The sequence below is a fragment of the Serinus canaria genome, chromosome 2 (genome assembly GCF_022539315.1).
Source record: "Serinus canaria isolate serCan28SL12 chromosome 2, serCan2020, whole genome shotgun sequence".
Lineage (NCBI taxonomy): Eukaryota > Metazoa > Chordata > Aves > Passeriformes > Fringillidae > Serinus > Serinus canaria.
The window spans coordinates 25,801,421-25,815,523 of record NC_066315.1 but is presented as its reverse complement, the minus strand read 5'-3'; the positions used below and the strand labels follow the sequence as shown (position 1 = coordinate 25,815,523).

Here is a 14,103-nt window from a genome sequence, read left to right as displayed (position 1 = left end):
TCACTGACAGCATTTCAGGAAAAAGGAATGAAGCTAAATTGAATGTACCATCAGGATCAGCAACTGTGGGACATAGCAACATTTGGGTGCAGAATTCTGCCTATTACAGCAACTGAAATGCTAAATGGTCTCCAGACTTTTTGGGGATGATGATGTGTCTCCTTTGACCCTTCCACAATGCAAATGCTGGAATGACTTGATGTAGCCATCAGAACTGCTGCAGGTGAACAAAATCTAGTGGAAGGCAGCCATTAAGCATGACCACACAGTCACAGGAGTGAAACAGATTTATTTTAATGGAGAACTTTTGCCAAAAATCTAAGTTCTCAGAAAGGGTTCCAATAGTCTTTCATACTGTAGACTTCAATAATCTAAGGGCTTCTCTGACTTGAAAATGCTCAAGAAGAAGTAACACCTAAACAGCCTTAAACACTATAAGATTCCTGATAAGAATGAATCAGTAAATCAGAGCAGGAGAAGCTGAATATTGATAATGACAGATTCACAAGGAGAAAAACAAATTGTCAAAAGAGAAAAAAGAAAAGGATCAGTTTCAGCATAACAGCAATATTTTTTTCTGTTCTGCACACTTAAGCTGACCTGCAAAATTGTAAGAGCATGATCAAAGCTCCAAATTTAGCCAATTCACAGGTGTGTATACTTCAGATTAGTTTCTGAATAACAAGAAGACTTTGAAAATCCTAAACTGCTTAATTCTTACCAAACTAAAGAGTCAGGTTCTGAGACAGAGCATCTACATTCACCATGACCAGAAATGCATAAGCACTTCTTGCCTGCTAATATAAAAAGTCTGGGGGTAAAATGAAAAGAAGGAACCTGAATAAAAGCCAGTCCTTTAAAAGTTGCAGCAAGATATTTCCTTTCAGCAACTCTAATCATAAAGCTAGAAGCCTAAACTTTGACCTTCACTGTTTTGTAAGGATGTAACTTCTCCCCACTCAGTATAAAAGGAAAACAAGAAATTATACTTTCAGTGATCCTTAATATGAGTTCAGACCTATGTAAATAAGACTTCAGCTATTTAGTCCAAATGAGCAGACTAGGAAAATTAACTTTGTCATGAGAAGTAAGAATACTGAACAATTTTATCATGGCTTCTCTTAACACTTCATTTAGTCTAAGCATCTCAAAGAAACTTCAAGATCAAAATTTCAAAGATGAAAGTATCACTTTATAGAGAAGCACCACTTACCCACAATAACAAATCCATCTGCTTCTCTCTCTGGCACTGTGACCTTCTTTGAATCTTGACTCTTTCGGAAGAAGCTGAACATAGTCTCTCTGGGGTCTTTTTCTCTTCTAAGGTGAATTCTAAAATGAAGACAAAATATGTTAAATAAACATATGATAACAGAACTTACAATAAGTTTACATAACAGACACCCTAGATAGTTCACCAACAGGTACCACAAACAAGACTGTTTTTTGTCCTGCTGGGGACCTGTGGCAACTCAGTACTGACTATTCATATAAACGGCCTAAAATTCTGCTATTACAAGTGATCATGCACTTCAGATCATACACTACATACATATGCCTGTAAGGCCACATACCTAATCTTTATTAGCCAATTTGAAACATCAGGCATTTCTGTGCCAGACAGATTACCTTGTTGATGCAGCAACTTACTTCAAGAGGCAAGAGTAGAGTGAAGCACAAAAGGCTTTTATACAAAGTTATGAATGGAAATGAATAATAATTAAAAAAAAACCAACAAACTAACAAAACTTCAATTTTTTTTCCCAATGAAAATGAAAGATGGAAACTCCTTTCAGCATTTACCCAGCATGTTTTCATATTTTTCTGCTACTTTGTATTGTGATTAGACAAGCTTTCTCTTTGAAGAAGGCAGCAACTATTTTCAGTTTCCCAGTTAGCAATCTTAAAGACAGCCTAACAGTTGAGTATGTTTGATTAACAGTTACCAGTGATTTCCTTAAAGGAAAAAGCAGCAAAATCATTTGTAACAATTTTTTTGCAACAACAATTGATTAAAAGAATCTTCCAAGGCAGCTTCACTGCTAGAACAAAACAAGGAAACAATTGGGATAAAACCATGGTCTGCATAAGAAAATGCTCAGTATCCCCTCTCTCAGGACTGGAAGATTACATAGAAGCAATAATGAGTAGCTTAAATAGGACAAAGTCATACCAAAAACCCATGAAGGGACCCATGAGGGTCCCTCAAAGGCTGAACTTGGACCCCTGGACAACACCAACCATGGAGCAGCCTGTGGTCTGGCTGAAACACATAATGTGTTGAACACAAAGAGGAAGGCTTAAATCAAGGCATGCAGAGATCTTCTCTACCAAAATACCCATATAAAATTGGGAAAAATAGAATAATGTAATTTCAACTTTTAAGCAGAGTTTGAGGAGCAGAATCCTGGTTTATTTTGCTGACATCAACATGTTACAGAGAAGGGACTGACAAATCAATAGCAACATCTAATATACACCTCCAAGAGAGGAAAGGACTCCAGGGTAAAGAATTAAAGAGGAATACAGAGTCAAGTCTCAGTAATGTTATTTCACACTAAATTTAACTAAGAATCTTTAGAATGTGGGAAAGAGTGCTACTGTGAAATGTGCAGATTAAAAAATTAAAAAAAAAAAGAGGAAAGATAAGAATCCTCAATTAAGTACTTGCTGGAATTCTTCATTTCCCACCCAAATATTCACGATACCATAAGTAAGACTTTCTTTGCCTTGGCCAGGGACCTGTGGCAACTCAGTACTGACTATTCATATAAACTGTCTAAAATCCTCCTGTTACAAGTGATCATACACTCCAGAAAGTCCTGTGTGAAGTGTAAGCCCTGGCTTGGAACAGTGTATAAATAGATCATGGCAAAAGCAGCAACTATTCAAACTGTGGCCTGATACCTGAGACTTGAAGACTGAATACCCCACAGCCTGGCCTGCTTGCATATGCTGACACAGTGCAACTTCTGGCCACCAAATAAACTACATTAATGTGCACAAAACCAGAACAAACTGTTCTGTGATCCAATCCCAGAAATACAGTTCTTTTTAAAAAAATGTTATTTTACAGCAATTTATTCCTTTTCGCTTGTTTTCCTACCTTAGCAAGAGAAATACTGATATTTCCAGTTCCATGGAGATTACACAGTAGAAACTCCTAATTATCTCATTTATTCCTTACCTCCCCCCACACCCAGGCTCAACACATGGCGCCAGCAGCATATTCCTTTTTCAGCCCTCAGGGAATAAGTCTTCTCCTGCTACCAATTAGGGTTGTCAGTCCCATAGCTCAAGTGGTAAAAACCTGTGCTGTAATGCTCGAGAGTCAGGTTTCTGCTCCAATGATGTATGAAGGAGAGGCAGTTGTGGAACAGTTTAAAATGCAATTTTACCTTCATCCTAAGTGTGCAACAACAAGAAGCAAAATCAACTTGATGTGCAAAATCTTACAGATAGCTTTGGTAAAGGCTCAGACTCCAGTCAGTCACTTGAGGTGCCAGAGCTGCAGTTGCTCCAATCACATTTTTTTTCTCTTTTGAGATCTGCATTATTGTACAGTTTTCAGCTCTATCACTTAATGTCCCCCTTCCCTTCTTTCTAGCACAAAGAAAAGCATCTTAATCAGTATATACATGGCACAAAAGACTTGGGTAGGGAACCATGCACTTTCAGTCTTTTAAATCCTCCATACTTAACATACCTAAACGTCACTGCTTAAAAGATAATAGGCATTTAAATTCAGAGTAAATTAGCAATCAGGACAATTTGATCTAGCCAAATTAAGTTTACAAGCACTTTCACATACTAGATTTTTTACTTTCGTTAACACTATGCCATTTTTTTCTAAAACCCACAGGATTCATCTTATCTACATACATAAGTGTTGCTCTTCATTTTGGAATTTTCTATTTCTGAAGCAGCTTAATTCCACTGCCAGCAGTATCTCTCTAACAGAAAACAAAAAACCAAAACCAAACCAAATTACAATCAAAACCCACACACAGATTTGCCTGAAGCAGAAAACCAAGCAAAATTAACAAAAGTATGTCCTAAGCTCAGGCCTCAAGTCCTTATGCTGTTAAAATCACCAGCCTACACTAAGAAAACAGTACCTGCTGTATTTTGTGATGTGAATGCGGGGAGGCAGTATAAAAGCCACATATTAAAAAGATTAACATGTGTAGTTTTTCCTTCTCTAGGAGCCTCTTAGAACCAAAAGTTGTGCTTGTAGATTTTCTCGTTGAAAGGTATGTGAAAGGAAGAGTTCACCAACTATTTCAGCATTTCAGTAGCTTTGTTGAACACACCATTAAGTATAAACTAAAAAACAAAGAATGACTAAAAAACAGAGGGGGGCACAGAAACAAAAAATAGAGCTGGCACAGAAACAAAAAATAGAGCTACATACAGTACAGCATGGGTAAGGGAAAGACTGTAGACAGGCAATGCATTTGTGATGCTCTTTTAAGAATCTTATCAACTGTGCTACTTCAAAAGTAAACATAAATCTCCCCAGCAACGGGAAATGCAACCACTAAATTTCTTGAATCACATGTTAAAAACAGAACAAAGCCCCTATCCAACAAAGAAACACAGAGCTGAATGGAAACACTCGTGCTCTTGAAGATAAGGACCCAGTTTAAGCACTTGCAGAATCAGGCTGAATTTTACTACTTGTAGATAAGATGAGGTTTCAGGTAATGAAAGCTCAGAACAACCAGTTTCATACAAGTTTCATTTCAGAGTAAAAATTAAATTGGAAGTTTGGAGACCTGGATGCATGGTAACACAGACTTGAGAAGAAAAAAGCACTTAGTTGCAGATTTTTTTTAAAAAAGCTGTCAGCACAAAATCACAGAAAATACACCCACCATTCAGAGATAGTACCACATTCCTGCAGTCATTTCTCCTATATAGCACAGCACTTTTCCCTTCCAGATGGGATTAATTTTATTTCTATAGGAGACTTGAAATTGAATTCACTGCCTAAAGATAAAAATCTCCCTTGGTAGGAATATGCAATTCCCTTCCTCCTCATGTTTCCCTCTCACAAAAAAAAGTGAACACAATCGCTGATAGTTAAGAATAATGCTTTTGGCACAGCTTCAGTCATTAGCAAATAATAAGCTCTGAGCTACAGCAATTCTGTGAGGCTGCAAAAAATATTTTGTCTTTCTATGAGGCTCTGAGAACATACGTGGCACTGGACAAAGATGAGTTACAGAGCTGCACAAAGGGGTTAATTTATTCCTCCTGCATTTTGTCAGTCTCCTTTAACAAGAACTATAGGTGACCTTTGAGCCAAACCAATATGTTAAATCAAATAAAATTTTTCTATACAACAAAGATCTTAGTATATTTACCATTACTTTTCAGCCTTTTCTGAATGCTTACAATACCAGAGGAGAATCATAATTTAATGTTAAAACCACCAAAGATGCAGACTAAGATTAAGAAACAATGCCCAGTAATACAGCAAAGCAGAATTGCAGTGGCACTGCCAGTAATTACATAAATGATGAAATGAGGACAGAAAAAACCACAAAACTGACCTTAAAAAAGAACCAGAATAATTTCACATCTAGCAGCTTAAGATAGACAATCTATGGAAAAAGAAAACAGAGCATCAGAGCAATTCTCACTTCCACACTACCATCTGCTGTGATTCACCAATAAAGCAGCAATCAGAAAAAGAGCAAGATGTTTACAACCCCGTGCAATCCTTCTTATCATGAAAACAACCAATTTAAGAGTCAAGAATATGTGTGTTGAAAATATTTCTCTGTGACACCAAAAGAACAGTTTAAAAGCTTTTGGCCTAGTCTAAGTTACTACATGAAGAAGGAAAAAAAAAGCCATATAATTTATTTACTCTGGCATTAACATTAGTCATGGTTCTTTAGTTTGTATTTCTTGAAAACAGAAGAACAGAAAGTATCACAAGAAACCCAAATTTTTTTTAAAAAGGGATGTATGTATAATGAAACATTAACAAAGATTTTTTTTTTCCTGTATTACATAAAATACTAGTATTTCTTTTTAATGTTTTTATAAAATTTAAGGAAAGCAGAAAGAACTATACAACCCAAATTACCATAATATAAAAACACTTGAAGAGGCTGAATCATAAAAAATCAGCCACAAGCAAGTTAGACAATAAAAGCACAGGTGACAAAAACAAAGCCAGGAGTGAAATAACAGCACTTAAACTGATGTAAACATTCAAAACCCTGAAGACAGGAAATGCAAAAAGAGAAAGCTAGGTGTTAATGAAACACAATACTCGACAGGCTGAAGCCTCCTGTTTTCCCTCCAAACAATTTTCTTTTGAATGCAAACCTTCAACAGCTGCTAAGTGTGATACAGACACGCACTTGTAAGAACTTGTACAACACATTTTTCTAGACGCTGACCCTTCAAACTCTTCAGCCCGAGAAGTGCCACTGTGCAGCAGCCTGCTGCACCTCACTCCAACAGCTCCAGTGATGAGATCTCTCCTTTCAAATCTCTAGAAGATATGCTATGGAGATGAGGATATTTTCTTACAAATTAAATACTGAACAGGTGAATGTCACAGTGACACTAAGGGGATAGCAAGCAGCTAAATCTCATATAAGATTTAAGTCCAGAACACTCCCTGGTCACATGCCGGCTCTGCACAGCTTCTGGCAGCAGCTTGTTTCCTTGGCAAGCTGACAAGGTACTGCCATATAACAACACTACCCTAGGCAACCAACAAAACCACTTGGTACTGGTTAGCAAGCTGAACTGGCCCATGGCTGGTTACAAGAGACAGTCAGCACACAGGCAGTTTTGTGATTGCCCCTTTTAAGCCAGAGCAGAGTTAGATTTTCCCAAGTATTTCCTGAAACACCAATCCTGGAAAAGAAAAGGAAATCACAGCCACAGAATGGTGCAGTTGGAAGGGACCTTCAGAGGCCACCTTGTCCAACTCTCTACTTAAGGAGAACCATCTTAGAGCTGGTTGCTCAAGACCATATCCACATGGCTTTTGAGTACCTCCAAGGATGGAGACCCCACAACCACTCTGGGCAAGCTGTACCAGTGCTCGGTCACTCTCACAGTGACAAAAATGTTCCCTGATGTTCCCTCAGAAACCTCCAGTGTTTCAGTTTGTACCTTTTGCCCCTGTTCCTTTCACTAGGCACGACTGAATAAAGCCTGACTGTCCTCTGTGCACCCTTACTTCAGGTATTTATATTTATTAATAAGAGCTTTCTGAGCCTTCTCCTCTCTAAGCTAAACAGTTGCAGCTCTCTAAGTCTTTCCTCATATTTAAGATGGTCCAGTCCCTTAATCATTGCTGTGACCCTTCTCTGGCCTCTCGCCAGTATGTCCATGTGTGCCCTCACACCCAGCACTCTGGTGCATAGCAGAGGGGAAGCAGCAGCTCCCTCCACCTGCTGGCAACACCACGTCAAATACAGTTTGAGATGTGTGAGTCACCTTTACCACAAAAGAAATTGGGAGGAACCTCTCCATGCCAGGGATCAATTGGGAAAACACATGGAAAAAGACAAGATGCATGCAAGTGCCATGTCCAGATGCTGTACCTGTCTAACACCCATTTGTTGTTCTAAACCTGGGGATTGAGCACTAGCTCAAGTTCAGTGATGAAATAAAATTAAATTAATAGAATAGAATAGTTCAGTTGGAAAGAATATACAGTGATCATCTGGTCCAACTGCCTGGCCACTTCAGGGAGGATGGGAAGCTAAAGCATGTTATTAAGGGCATTTTCCAAATGCCTCTTAAACACTGACAGCCTTGGGGCATGGACCACCTAGAAAGCCTGTTCCAGTGTTTGACTACCCTCTCAGAAAAGAAATGCTTCCTAATGTTCAATCTAAACTTTTGGTGCAGCTTTGAATCATTGCCATGTACCCCGGGATATCCACTGGATACCAGGGAGAAGAGATCAGCATCTCGTGTCTCTGCTTCCCCTCCTCAGGAAGATGTAGAGTGATGAGAATAATCCTCGGTCTCCTTTTCTCCAAACCAGGCAAACCCGAAGTTCTTAGCTGTTTCTCACAGGCCACTGCCTTCGTCAGCTTTGATTCCCTCCTCTGGATGTAGCTGCAGAGCTCAGAACTACACAACATTCCAGGTGAGGCCACACCAGCGCTGACTACAGCGGGACAACCACCTCTATTTGCACTGTGCTTGACGCACCCCAGGACGCCTCTTGGCAGCCAGGGCACGCTGCCAAACTACACCTGAACGGAACCAGTATCTGAAAGGAGAGGGAAAACGCCGGGGAGGGGAAATATGGGGCGATTTCAAAGGATTAAAGGACAGGACAGAGCTAGAAGCTGACGGCCGGCTCCCCCGGCCTCCCCGGGCCGCGGCCCCGCCGCCCTCCCCGCCGCGGCAGCATCGACAGCCGCCCCTCCATCACCCACCCTCCCGCTGCCGCCGCCGCCGCTCTCACCGGCCTCCGCCTCCGCTTCCGGGTCGCCTCGGGCGGAAGGGAAGTCCCGCCCCGACCGCCGCGTTCCCGGGGCCGTGTCCCTCCCTTCCTCCCTCGGCGGAAGGCGGGAAGCGGCGCCGGCGATGGGCGACATCCACGAGGTGCCGCGGCCGCGCATCGCCACGGGGCAGCTGGCGCAGCACATCGGGCAGCCCGTCTGCTTCGTGGGGCGCGTCGAGAAGGTCCGCGGGGCGCTGGGCGGGCTCCGGGAGCGGGGATGGGGCTGCCCCGAGGCTCTGCGGGGAGAGCCTGGCGCCGTCCCTGGGGCAGACTCGGAGCAGGGCGGGAGGCGGACGCGGCTTTGTGGGAAAGAACTGCTGAGGCGGCCAAGGCTGTGGCGCTCCCGGGTGCCTTTGGAGCGCGCAGGCCTTTTTTCTAGACGTAGTGTTCTTTTGTAGATTCATTCTAGCGGGAAGCTCGTCGTGCTTACGGATGGACTCGGAAAGAATACGACTGTGGAACTGAGGGAGCCTGTAAGTTCATGAATGCTTTGGAAATACTTGATGCCGCCTCTTGCATTCCGGAGGTTTCGTCTCTTCTGAAACCCGTCATGCCTTCCATGTTTTGAGTTTTTCCACCTATATTTCATTGCCTCTCTTTCTTGCATCTTTCAGCTAACCTGTAGTCAGTCTGCTTCCACATGAGCTGCCTTGATCAATTTTCAGCTGGTGCTAAGAGACAACTCATTCTTTGTCAGACACGTCCCTATCTGGCTATTTTGTCTTATGCTATTAGTTGATCACAGTGTAATATATTCCACTACATTTATTAGCTTTATTTTAATTTCAGTCTTACTTCTCATTTTCTTACCGCCTCCATAATCAAAAAGAACATGGTACTTTCAAGAGTTTTTTTGAGTTAACATTGCTGCATTCTCTTACAACACTTGTCATAGTGTTTCAGTAAACTCCATAGTTAGCTTGAAGCATTCTTTCTTAAGAAAAACCCCAAGCAATTAATGCAATGGGTATAAGATATAATTACAACTACAGAACAAAAATACTGCCTCTTTTGTTATCACCTACCACTGAAGTAATAATAATTTGGCATTCTCTTCTGATTCTAAGTATGTTTTTTCCATCAAGAAATGTCGTAATTAAAAAAATTATTTTAATTGTGATGGCAGATGCTCTAGCTTGACTCAGTGCATGTGTATATTTACATCTTTTTCTCTGAATAAGTTGTTAAATGCTGAGAAACTTTGCCGTTTCCATGGGAAATAATTGCATATGGTACTCTCTCAGGCTTTCAAGACAAGTGTCTGTCCCCGTTGATGAAAAATGCAGTTTAATCTGGCAGTTTTGTCTTATAAATGTGAAAATTGCTGATGTCAAACTGCAACAAAATGTCTCTTCCCTTTTTCTTGGGTTTGTGAAAACATTTCCTGCTTTGGGTTGTTAAAAATTCAGATGTTAGCATCTGACCAGTGATTCTATAATACTTTCTCTAACAGTGTAAGTGGGTGAACTCTGTAAAAGCAAAGCCGTAGTGCTGGGCACTTCAGTCTGTGTTCCACTGCCATGGGAGAAACTGGTGTGTGCAGGAAAACAGGGCCAGGTTCATCTCTCCAGTTCACCCAATGTCAGTGGAGAAACTTAATAGATGTGCTAATCAAAATGCTTTCTAACTTTTTTTATAGTTATATATATAGAGTCAATATATTTCTCTCTTGTGCATGTTGAGTTCCCTCTTTCAGCAGAGGACCCCAGAATTATGCGGAGGGAATTATTCAAGAAGACTTACTAGAAACTAAATAATTAGACAGATATTGGAAGAGCATTACCAAAATAGTACTGCACTGTTAAAATTTGTATCTTAAAAAACAAAAAAAACATGCAAGCTGTATTATTTTGGCATAAGATATAATTTTTAGCCTGTTTTTCCTTTGTTCCACCAAAGGCTTATTAGTGACAGTATCTTTGTATTCTGAACACTTACTGACAGGTTACTTAAGAGATGATTTACAGATATGCCTTCTGAATGTGGAACACTGGAACTGCTCTCTGGAATGTGTGACACCTCCTTAACTCTTACAGAGTTCTATAATTGACACAGGTTTGAACGCAGTGCATTAAAATCAGAATTGTTCTCTCTCTTTGTCCTAGATTAGTCTCTGTTCAGTGATTAAATGACACAGTTTTATATACTTACGAACCAGTATCTTTCCTCGGATGCATCTTCTTTTTTGTTGTTGTTGTTAGTATTGAATTGGCTATTACAAAACCTGTCTAAGTGGATCAATGTTTTTGTGGGGTTTTTTTTGTGGGGGAGGGTGACCAGGCTGTCCAGTAGTACTGTATTGTTTGACATGGAACAGAATCTGTCATGAGCAAACCCTCAGCTGTGGAGAGTTCCTAGCTATGCAGTAAAGACAGCAGCTATTTAGTGTTACTAATTTCATCTTTGGTGTGTTTTCTAGCTGGATGAGGAGATTTCAGGAGTTATTGAAGTGGTGGGAAGAGTAACAAATCAGGCAACCATCATGTGTGCATCATATGTCCAGTTCAGAGAAGATAAAAGTTCATTTGGTAAGTAAGAATATACATTATGGCAAATTCATGTTGAGTTCTGAATTTGTCTTCAGTAAATAAGAAAAGAAAGCCTAGTTACCTTTTTTTTACAGCCAAGGTCTTTCTTCAAGCTGCCAGATAAAAAGCAGGGTGTAGAGAAAAAGAGTGTAATGAGAAAAGTTCTGTACCAAATATAGTGGTTTACAGTTAAACTGTAGGAAGTGACTCAGTGTTGGAGCCAGTCTAGATCATTGCTGTGGCCTGATTGTTCTCCCACTCCTGACCACGTGGTTCTCACCTTGCTCTGAGCCTTGTGTGGTTGTGCAGCTAGCAGGCCTAAAAGTAACCCTCCAGAAAACAAGCAATGAGTGTTCCTGCCTTGGGGAAACAGGAGCTTGAGGGAGACTGAGATCACTCAGCAGTACAGCTTTAAAATAAGCAGTGCTTGAATGTTGTCAGTGACTTGTGGGGAATTGATCTTATGCATTATAACCATTTTCTTTGCCCTTTTTCAGACCTGGAACTCTACAATGAAGCACTAAAAATTATTCATGAATTCCCTGAATACTACCCATTTGGTACTGGGAGGAACACTTGATTTTTTATTAGCATATATTTAGAGCTTCAGAGGGGACAACAGTACTGTGGTTTCTTGCCTGACAGCATGGTAACAGTTGCATTTATTTTCAACAAATATACTGAAAAGACACTGTTACACGTGCTAAGTATTGCCTATGAAGAGTATTTTCTTTGAAAATGTATTTATTCAGCAAGGAGAACAAATGTGAATGTCTCACTCAGTGTATATATTTAACCCTTTTGCATCTAAGAGGCGTGTTCTCTTGCAAGATCAGACTTGTCAGAAACTGAAGTTTTGTAAGCATCCTTTTCTAGTTGGTAGAGGTTCTACGATACGTTACTGGAAACTTGTATGAGAAAATTTGGTGGGGTTTCAATATAAAGATTCTTGATTTAATTTGCTTTGATATAAATTTATTGTATGGAAGGGGTATTTTGCATCTTGGAAATGGAATCTTCACCAATAAAAAGATTCACTGCATTTAGCCATTTGTTTCAGCATTAAATGTTAGAGTGAAATTTTCAGTGATATGTGGTGACTCCTGTTCTATTTGACCTGACACAGTTAAATTTAACAAACTGGAGTGCAAGGTTCTTGTCTTTGCATGATGCTAAACACTTGGGAGATGTCAAATTAGACTTGGGGATTTCAAGCACAGTTGAAGTCCCACCCCATCCTTCATTCTTGCTTGGAGTCTCAGCAGCAGTACCAGGATTCAGCCAGCTTGTCATGGTGACTAACCATAGGAACTTCCAACAGTCCCCAGTTTTGTAACCATCCAGGCTACTTACAACACTTAGCAAAATTTTTGCATCACTTGAAGTAACACATTTAAAGTAAAATTGAACTTTGGAAATATTCTCTGGGAATTAATAAAGTATTTCAAAGTATTTTAAGTAAACTACAGCCATGTTCTTTGAACTTTTGTACAAACAGGTTTCAGCTTCAGTAGTTAGATTTAGTGCCTTAAGAAGACTGATAGCTTTGTGCTTATTTATAGACATCTCTTTTTCTAGTCAAGGAATATGTTTCAAAAAGTGACACTTTGAACTCACTACAAAGTGTAAGGATGAACAAGTTAACAGAGGATCTATTTTTTTTCTCCCTCCCCACCTAGAATATGGATACTCTGTTACAGTTACTCTGGCTGGGAAGGAGGTCTTCTGAAGTCTCCCACAGCAAACTCAAGGTCCATGTGGCACAATACCATGCCCTGTCTATCACCATTCTGTTTAAGTGCTCAGTAGAATCAAATGTCATTCTTAATAATTGCATGCATGTTTTCCTAGCATTTAAAACTCTTTTGTTCTATTCTGTTTTAGAAAACTGGTATTTTGTGTGTGTACATATACTCTCTAAAATGTTATGTACAATTACCCAGACCCATGCCCAGTGAAGCAGCCTGCCACTAGATGGCTTTAGCACTTCAGAGACCAGTCTGGGGTATGAGGCTGGTCTCTGAAGTGCTGGTGAGGGAAAGTTTGAACACACCACATGGGAAATGCTGGTTTCCCTTTGTCAGTCGAGACTCTCCTCGAGAGTCTCGTTCATGCAGTCCTGCAGCAGTGAAAGGTGGCTGGGCAAGCTGGACACAACTAAAAGTTTCTCTTACACACTTTTCATTTGTCTGCTTCTCTACAGACCATCAGTCTGTGTGAATAAATGTGAATAAAGCCAATTTTCACCCTGGCTTCATGGCTGTACAAATCACGCAGCAATGCAAGGAACTGTAAAACATTCTTGGTCCTAGAGTAGTGCTCAGGTCATACATGTGTTTATCAGCATAATTTCCTACATTGCCATGTTGAAAACTTCCAGCTGCTTTAAATACCAAGGGAAAGACACAACCATGTCAGCTAGACCTGATGGTTAGCATGGCCCCAGGCACTACACAACAATGAAAGGTGAGAAACTGCCAGCCCTCATAGATAGTAAAATGGGAAGTAGGGGCTTCCTGGGACACTGACCAAAGGGGAGGTACCAGGGCAACTGAATCAGAAACACCAGAGGGGGATGTCACCAAAGCCAGTAACTGACCATTAATAGAAGGCATAACGAGGAGCTGGTGGCTTCTTTGGGAGGTCAAGAGGCTGGTGCATGGTGGGAACCTGGCCGAGGAGAAGGGGCATAGGAAGTGAATGCTGTAATTGGAGCAGACTTCTAGAAGTTCATGCTGTTTGTAGCAGGACTACTGCCACTTCATTCATGACTGACTTTTGAGACTTAGTACCTTTCTGCTGGGCTCTTGACTGACCCTGCTTGCCTGCTCTGCTGTCCTGGCTTGGACACGGACATAAGCGCAGTCCTTGTGTGTCCTCCTCACGAGCAAGGAGCCTCTATGATGATAAAGTGCTTGTGCTTAATCAAGGAAGGGCTGCAAAGCTGGAACATCTATCAAAATTACAACAGTGGAACATAATCAGCGTGAGCCACAGGATCACAATATTTTAGCATGCAAGGACACCCTCAGCAGAGTTGAACTGAGATTTACCAGGGAACGGTAAACAAAAACATAA

General features: G+C 40.6%; 2 protein-coding genes across 7 annotated transcripts in view; one reads left to right on the top strand and one right to left on the bottom strand.

Annotated features, from left to right (window-relative positions):
- UMAD1 (UBAP1-MVB12-associated (UMA) domain containing 1) overlaps positions 1-8,529 on the bottom strand; it is a 79,116-nt gene extending 70,587 nt beyond the window's left edge. Inside the window, exons 1-3 of one of the 6 annotated variants that reach the window (XM_018909449.3) lie at positions 8,459-8,514; positions 5,559-5,609; positions 1,214-1,332 (exon numbers count right to left, since the gene is read on the bottom strand). In XM_018909449.3, coding sequence (XP_018764994.1) covers positions 1,214-1,295 — 82 coding nt within the window. In that variant the 5' untranslated portion in view covers positions 1,296-1,332; positions 5,559-5,609; positions 8,459-8,514. Of the gene's footprint in view, positions 1-1,213; positions 1,333-5,558; positions 5,610-8,429 lie in introns of all 6 variants that reach the window. The other 5 variants (XM_050971193.1, XM_009085994.4, XM_018909448.3 and 2 more) reach the window with 5 other exon arrangements.
- RPA3 (replication protein A3) lies at positions 8,513-12,111 on the top strand. The gene is made up of 4 exons (XM_009085993.4): positions 8,513-8,679; positions 8,896-8,970; positions 10,917-11,025; positions 11,523-12,111. The coding sequence occupies exons 1-4, from the start codon at positions 8,581-8,583 to the stop codon at positions 11,603-11,605; spliced, it is 366 nt and encodes a 121-aa protein (XP_009084241.2). The 5' UTR covers positions 8,513-8,580; the 3' UTR covers positions 11,606-12,111.
- The last annotated feature ends 1,992 nt before the right edge of the window (positions 12,112-14,103 follow it).

Excerpts from the sequence above, each read along its gene's own strand:
- RPA3 (XM_009085993.4), top strand. The coding sequence starts at position 8,581 with ATGGGCGACATCCACGAGGTGCCGCGGCCGCGCATCGCCACGGGGCAG. Across the intron at positions 8,680-8,895 it reads TCGTGGGGCGCGTCGAGAAG|ATTCATTCTAGCGGGAAGCT; the intron begins GTCCGCGGGGCG and ends GTTCTTTTGTAG. Across the intron at positions 8,971-10,916 it reads CTGTGGAACTGAGGGAGCCT|CTGGATGAGGAGATTTCAGG; the intron begins GTAAGTTCATGA and ends TGTGTTTTCTAG.